Here is a 7,960-nt window from a genome sequence, read left to right as displayed (position 1 = left end):
CAGTGATTTTAGGAAGTGTTTCTAATATTTTTATCACTTAAATTTTTTTATCTTTCAAGTATTAAAGATGATAGAAACACTTTCTAAAATTACTAATAAACACACTCTAATATTAATAGAAGGAATTCTCAAATTTTTCATTTAGGAGTTAGAACTATCTTTATTTATTTATTTATTAAGAATTTATTTGAAGATTTATTTATGTCACGATGTTATTACATGATGGAAAAATCCCTAGAGTGCAATCACTTATTATTATTATTATTATTATTATTAAATATCATTGACATCATCTTCTAGGACATTACATGAAACATATATTAAAATTAATTAGTTAAAAGAGATGAAATAATCTCCAAATTTATGAATGTAATTCTTCTCAAGTTTTTACTTGAAAAGTAATCAATTTTTGACATAAATGTTCTTTATCATTTTAAGTATTTACATATAAGTTTTAAAAGATAGAGTTAATTTTATAAGTAAATAATAAGGACATTTTTGTTCAAATGAGACTAAAAAAGAATAAAGGGTTAAATTTCAAAAAATGGGTTTTGAATGATTCTTTTAATCGAAAAACCTATATATTATCTAGGAGAAATTTTCTTCGATTGTAAGGACTATATTCAATATAATTTGTTTTTGTGATCATTTTGATCAAGGCTACCTATTAAGCCCCTTTAGCATATTACTTAAGCTTATAGACACCATCTAGTCTAAAGTGTTGTTTTTTTTTTTAAACTAAATGCTAAATGTAATTTACTTTCAAATTTTAAATGATATTTTTAACTTTTTATTTATTTATTTTTTAAAAAAATTTGACGAAATAGACAAGGTAAAAATATTTGGCATTTTTTTTAATACTAAAATTTAAATAAAATAAATTTTAAAAATAAATAAATAAATAAATAAAGAGAGCTAAGTGTAGTTGGTACCAAGCCCCATTAGGTAAGCCACAAATCAGCATCAAGTGCCATTGGATTAGTCTCCACTTATTATTTTTTCTTTTTTCTTTTTGAGCTTTTATTTATATAAATTAAAGGGTTGATAGACAAAAGCAGAGATACTCTAAAATGTGACTAATTTAAGCATCAGTGTCCACATTTCGATCCCAGATATCATCTTGATCTTTTATTATTATCATTATCATACATCTTGTTTCTTGGAGATCACCACTCGATTCAAACCCAAATTACAGTGGAAGGAATAGCTATTAATAGTTTCAAGTTTCAACATCATGATGCTTGGGATGGCGTAATTTTTTGGGCACCATCAATTAGCTTCATGGTTGGCTTGTTTACATTAATGGATTTCTTGCTTACTAAATCCTTCTTGGTTGACCCTAAAATTAGTTATATTCATAGGATGTATTATTTCATTCACTACTCATTATTACTCTATCAAATTAACCTCTCCTCAAATTAATTTTTGTACCTAAAAGTAATATTATGCTACATACATATATTTTTCATATCTAAAGCCATCAATTTCATCAAGTCCTTTCGTATTGTTGAAAACGATAATGTACTCATTTGTCGCTACCAAGTTGTCACAAAAATAAATATTTGATAAATCAAAGTAACCTTTCATTACAAATTAATTTTTGTACTTAAAAAGTAATATCTTGCTATGTAGTTTTTCATATCTAAAAACGATTAATTGATCGGATATAACATAAGATTGAATAAGAAAGAGGATATTATATCATATCCTATATTTAGTTGGTGATGTGATAGAATAAATTATCTTATCATTTATCTTATCCTATCTTCAACCTAAGATGGGATGAGATAAATAATAGGATATATTATCCATCATTTTTTTTTATTCATTTTACATGAGATATATTAATCTTATACTAAAATATGAGATATAAATATCTCTCATATCATAAATTTATTTTTATATCAATATTTTTTTATATACTTATTTTGCAAAATGAAAATATTTTATTATAAATTAAATTTTAAATTAAAAAAGAATAATTTAAAAATATTTATAAAATAAAATAATATTAATATTTGAAATATAATTTTTTTTATATATTGAACAACATAATGTAAATTTTTTTTATTAATAAAATTTATATTTTAATCATGAATATTATTAAATATAAGAGAAATTTTATTTTTTTAAATAAAAAATATTAAAATGTTATAAAAATTTTATTTTAAACATTGAAAATATTATCTATTTCATAAATTTTTATTTATTTCATAAATTAAATATAAATATATTATAACATAATATTAGATATGCTACTATATAAATATCATGTTTATAGGATATGTATATCCAATGATAAAATCATATCTTAAGATATTTATTTCCTATCCAATGAGATATGATATCTAACATATATATACCTTATCTTATTATAAATTGCATATCAAACATTGCCTAAATCTTTTCATATTATTGAAAACAATGATGAGGGTATTTGGTAAATGAATTTAATAACTAATATGATTTGATAATTTAATTTAAATTATTAAACATATTAAGTATATTTGATAAAATAATTAAACTTAAAATTATCATTTAAGTCATCAAGCACTTATCAAGCTATTAAATATTAAGTTTATGGATGACACCCTCCTTTGTAATAAAAGCCCATATTTCTTATAGTGAATCATCGTCCATTTGTTTCAAATGTGTGTTGTTTATGTTAAGGAGTATGATATGAATATCGCATATGTTAATTAACGAATGTATAAATCGTATATTTATCATATCATATGCTGAAATCATGATTCGATCATTGAATCGTGACTTGATAAATTTTCTGGTTCAATGATCGGTTTAGTTATAAAAACATTGGTATCTCAAGTCACCGATATTGTAAGTCTCTACAATGCATGTGCGGTTTCAAATTACAATCCAAATGCTTGTAAAGCTCAATCCACTCATTTCCATCGAGTGTTTAACTGCTCACTGGCTAAATGCTTTCAGGTTTCAACAAGCAAAGATATCAACAGCAGAATCCACCTATCTGTTTTGCATATTGACAGGAAAAAAGGTCATCATCAAGCAAGTATGCTGGCTAAGTTTAAAACATGACATTGCGTAAAATTTGTTTCTTAAGCAAATTCCAGGAGAAAGCAAAGAGCCCACTTTCTCATTGATCTTTTACCATCTACCTATTTTTCTGTATGCAGTCAGAATGCCCTGCAACCACCTCCCATCTGGTGCGTCAAGGCATCAATTTCCTCGCCGTCTTCCATACCAAGCTACACATTCAAATCGAGACCAGAGATGAGAATCGCCATATTAAATAAGTGGTATTATATACATTAGAATGCCACATGTCCATGGTGAAATGGCCGAATAATATCGACATTTATCCCAAGCACATCCACAACCTATAAAAATGCAGGGGTCACAAGCATGGTATGAATGAGCAGGGAGACCAGAAGCTGAAAGGGTAACTTCCTTGTACTTGCTCATGTGTTCACTGAATTCCTAAATTCATGTCTCCTGAATTTTAAATAAGTTTTGTCGAGATTTAGGTGTGAGAATGTGTAGTAAATATTGCAAAGTTGAGAAAAATACTTGCTCGGGAGTTTGTTTTGCAGTCACACGGTTACCATTGTAGACGAACTGCATAGTTTTGTAATCAAGATTTATTCGCTGACAATACGCAACCAAGAGCCTCTGTAATGGGGTAGAGCGATTGATCCTGAAATACAGCTGACGCCCGTCCTAATAACACAGAAAAGGATGAGAATAGAGGGCATATCACTGAAACATATTTTTATCTTGAGAGATCATGAGATGACCATATGCATATCTGAAGCTTAACGAGTAAAGTAAACCTAAGATATAGAGACACACATATAGATGCCTCTATACTAATAAAAGCAATGAAGGCAATAATTTTTATTATCAAAAAGAGAAAATTTAAGAGTAAATTACAAAAAACCGATCAAAATCATTCAAACGTGCTTATCATGTGATTTTCTCCATCTCTATTTTTAATACAAAAGGATCGACATTACTTCACAAATATTTTTTTGGGCCAAGTTAAGGCATGGGTAAAAGCACATGAGTAATCTTTGTAATTCACTCCAAAAGTAATAATTTTTTGAACAAAATCTATTAAGTGCTAATCCATAAATCACTTAATTGATTCTCGATATTTTTAAGTATGTTTTCTAAAACTTTGCAAAATACTTTATTTGTGTGAAGAACAAGCTTTCAAGCATTAAAAAACACTTCTCTCTTCAAGTGACTCTCCAATGAGTTCTTAGATCCAATTTGGATGATTGTTGAGAAGTCAAAAACATTTTTCCTTTTTTTTTTTTTAAGCTCAACAAGAGTTTCTATACCTGTTTGGCTATTTGTCCAAAAAGCTTATAACTTAAAAAGGAGCTTAATATGGATGTTAGGAAAATATTACTTGTCATAGAAACTTAATTTTGGCTTATGCAAGAAGTTTTATCATGTATAATGTTTAAAACGATGTTGACTTCAACTTTAGTTTCCAATAAAAGCAAAAAACCATAAGCTATCCCGAACAAGACCCCTAGAATGTCAAGGTCACAATTAATATCCAAGCATATTTATAAATTGTGAGAAAAAAAAGTCAAAAATTATTTATGGAAAATTTGGGTTAAGATGCTTTCAACTTTTGAAACAAATAACTGCAAAACCTTCAAAGTTTAATATATATTAATCTTTAATCATAGAGCATGAAAATTAATTCGGATGTTCTATTCATATTTTATTTTGTTTATAGTGTTTTCGCAAGAAAATCCTATGTAAAAATATAATATTTAATTTCTACTCTGTGCTTCTAATCAATCCATAGTTATATAAGATGAAAAAAAGACGTAAGGCGCAAAGGCTTCATTAAGGCCTAGGCACAAGGCACAACTCAAGCCATGTCAATATTCTAAAATATTGTAAATCTCGATATGCAATTACTCATCATATAGTCATGTCATCAAATATGATCCAAAATTCCAATCCACGTAACAAAAAAATCAAGATTCCAAACATGTAAAAGAAACATCTAATAAAAACTAATAAAATAACGAAAAAATTTAATATAGACAATAACAAACATGGACAAGGTGCACATCTAACAAAAACTAATACAATTGTAAGAAAATTCGACATATAAAAGAAAAGGAAAGAGATAAGATGTGAATCCCCAACAAGACACACACCTTGGCCATAGTACAACTAAAGAGTCTTGATGGCCCAATGCCTCATTTTATCTCTCCCAAGTCTTAAAGCCCAATCGAATGTCTAATATGACCTTACTATCAATGTTACGAACGATAAAGGTGATTGGGCAATGAAGTAAAATGGCTTATAAAAGCAAATTACATGATGCTTTACCTTGAACCTAAAAGTCATATCCCATACATCTTTCAAGCTCTCATCATGAAATCATGGTAAATTTTCCAATTAACTCTGAAATCATGGAATAATTCCGAATCCCAAAATTTTCACTGTGGTCCCAATTCTAGTTCCTGGTCACAATTTTAGAGGCAAAAGACAGTGTCCAGACTCCAGTTCAATTCATAAATAGTGAAAATGATTGATCCTGGGTTGGCTTTCAACAGCACTTCTGTGATGGAGGAGCTGCTGTAACCTAAACTGAAGAGGGGCTGCAAGTTTCAGAGACATGCAAGTGATAGAGATTAATTTGAAGGTTGATATAAATATGACAGAAACGGATGGGGTGAGGGTGGAGCTGTTTCCTTAAGGTTTTGGGGTTGTTTTTGGGCATGCCTCAACATCAATCAAAGTATACCGGCGGCCATTAACACCAAACAGCCAATCCAAAGTACAAAAAATTTCTTTAAAATGCCCCTATGTTTGCATTAAATCGCCTCCTGTAGCAATTTCCGAAATAAATCATTTTCCTTTACCCAACTATTCATTCAGATCCTCTTTTAATCCACATTTTTTCCAACTCAAAATTCGCGCCAACCTTTTAGCAGACTAATTTGTTCCAAACAAGTCATTCTTCACAAGACAAAAACCAAAGCCACAGGTGCACCTGTGTCCCACTCAAAGCCCTCAGACGTTGTTATCTCCTTTTTACAGAAGGAAACCCAAAGCAGGTGTATGAACAAGAAACTATGAGAGATGGTCAACATGGTAGAAGCATAGATGCTACTGAAGTCAAACAACTAGCACCAAACAAACATTTCATGGTAACAAAACCAAAACAAAATCACACAAAACCCATATCTGAAAACCAAAGGGAGCTTGAAAATCAAAGAAATGTGGACAAAAGAAAGCAATAAGGTGCACCTGACTCTTCACTTTGACTTCGATAGTGGACTGATCCAGGGGCCTCTTGGCTGGTTGAGGCATTTTGAGTGGTGTGGTGTGGTGCGGTGCTTCCCTCTGCAAACTTTGCAGTGTGGGAAAGAGCAGAGAGCAGAGAGCTGAGAGAAAGTAAAGGAGGCGAGCAAGTGACAGTGGGACAGTAGCAGTTTCAAATTTCCTTGTGACAGCAGAATGCACTATTTTGGCCTGTAATACTTTCTTTTTTAATTAATTTTTGGGCCTTGCATGGATGCCATGTCTGGAAATGATTACAAGTTTTAAATTTTTTTGTCTTTATTTTTTCTATTTTTAGGTGTCTTTTTTACCAGTTATAGACCATGGGACCCATTACACAGGAGGTAACATCAATACGATTTGAAATTTTCATTATAAATACTAATTTTTAAGTAACACAAGTCATCTCTCTCTCTCTCTCTCTCTCTCTCTCTCTCTCTCTCTCTCTCTCTCTCTCTCTCTCTCTCTCTCTCTCTCTCTCTCTCTCTCTCTCTCTCTCTCTCTCTCTCTCTCTCTCTCTCCTCTTTTTCAAAAAAATAAAAGGGGAAAAACAAAACTATTTTCAAAATAAAAATCCTTTTTTACCTCTCTTTAAACATTTTTCCTATAAAACTATCAAACTATATATTGCAAGGAAAATTAATATTTCTTTTGTGCTATAAATTTAGAAGGATAAATATAATAAAAAAGTTTTCACTTTTCAATTTAAGATTCATCCTTTTATTTAATAATGACAATAAAAAATTATTTTTTATTTTATATTCTTAATAAAAATAGAATATTTCCAAATAATATCTTTGAGTTATTTTTTTATTATTTTCACTTGTTTTCTGATAACAGTTTTAAGAAATAATTATACAAACATGTAAAATAATTAAAAATAAAATACTAGATATAAAAATTATTTTTAAAAATATTAAAAATATGTTAAAAACATTTTAAGTTTTCAAAAAAAAACTTTTGTTTTACAAAAATCAAATAATAATTTTCAAAAACAATTTTTTTTAAAACTATATTTCGGAATTGTTTTCGAAAGCGGTTACCAACAAACCCTTAATTATTTGCATAAAATCAATAACATGTTGAAGAATCACAAATAATACAAAATGATTATAAAAACTAATCATCTAGACAATAAACACGTCAACATCTCACGTTAAATCTATAAGATAATACTAGTGGAAGACGTTTCTAAATTCATTGAGATTATGTACTTGGATCGTGTCTTCCACATCTGAAACAAGTATTGTAACCTCAAAATCACTCACTAATGGAATGTAAATAATAAGTAATTTTTTATATATCTTATCGTTTAGACTAGAGACCATAAGCCTATTTATACCCCTTATTATTTTATTTTATTTATTGGCCTATTACTAATAAATAAATAAAAAATTGGTCTCTACACATTTCCAAAATAAAAATCCTTTTTTACCTCTCTTTAAACATTTTTTCTATAAAACTATCTAATTATATGTTGTGAGGAAAATTAATATTTCTTTTGTGCTATAAATTTAGAAGGATAAATATATTGAAAAAGTTTTCACTTTTCAATTAAAGATTCATCCTTTATTTAATAATGAGAATACAAATTTTATTTAAAAACAGTTTGACAATAAAAAACAGTTTTTTATTTTTTATTCTTAATAACAAAAAAAAA

General features: G+C 28.5%; 1 protein-coding gene across 3 annotated transcripts; it reads right to left on the bottom strand.

The window, feature by feature from the left end:
- Window positions 1-2,885: 2,885 nt before the first annotated feature.
- On the bottom strand, window positions 2,886-6,429 carry LOC117915005 (small ubiquitin-related modifier 2-like). 3 transcript variants are annotated; one of them, XM_034830546.1, is made up of 4 exons: window positions 6,268-6,429; window positions 3,550-3,699; window positions 3,135-3,227; window positions 2,886-2,989 (listed from the first exon to the last, which is right to left on the bottom strand). In XM_034830546.1, the coding sequence occupies exons 1-3, from the start codon at window positions 6,328-6,330 to the stop codon at window positions 3,156-3,158; spliced, it is 285 nt and encodes a 94-aa protein (XP_034686437.1). In that variant the 5' UTR covers window positions 6,331-6,429; the 3' UTR covers window positions 2,886-2,989; window positions 3,135-3,155. The 3 variants fall into 3 exon arrangements, with proteins under 3 accessions (XP_034686437.1, XP_034686436.1, XP_034686435.1); XM_034830545.1 differs by having other exon boundaries at window positions 3,138-3,227; XM_034830544.1 differs by having other exon boundaries at window positions 2,886-3,227.
- Between the last annotated feature and the right edge of the window lie 1,531 nt (window positions 6,430-7,960).

The sequence above is a fragment of the Vitis riparia genome, chromosome 5 (assembly GCF_004353265.1).
Source record: "Vitis riparia cultivar Riparia Gloire de Montpellier isolate 1030 chromosome 5, EGFV_Vit.rip_1.0, whole genome shotgun sequence".
NCBI lineage: Eukaryota > Viridiplantae > Streptophyta > Magnoliopsida > Vitales > Vitaceae > Vitis > Vitis riparia.
This window is presented reverse-complemented; position numbering and strand designations above follow the sequence as displayed.

Coding starts and splice junctions, on each gene's coding strand:
- LOC117915005 (XM_034830544.1), bottom strand. CDS start 6,330: ATGCCTCAACCAGCCAAGAGGCCCCTGGATCAGTCCACTATCGAAGTC. Junction 3,700..6,267: donor AAGTCAAAGTGAAGAGTCAG/GTGCACCTTATT, acceptor CTGTGTTATTAG/GACGGGCGTCAGCTGTATTT. Junction 3,228..3,549: donor CAAAACAAACTCCCGAGCAA/GTATTTTTCTCA, acceptor TTGAATGTGTAG/CTTGGTATGGAAGACGGCGA.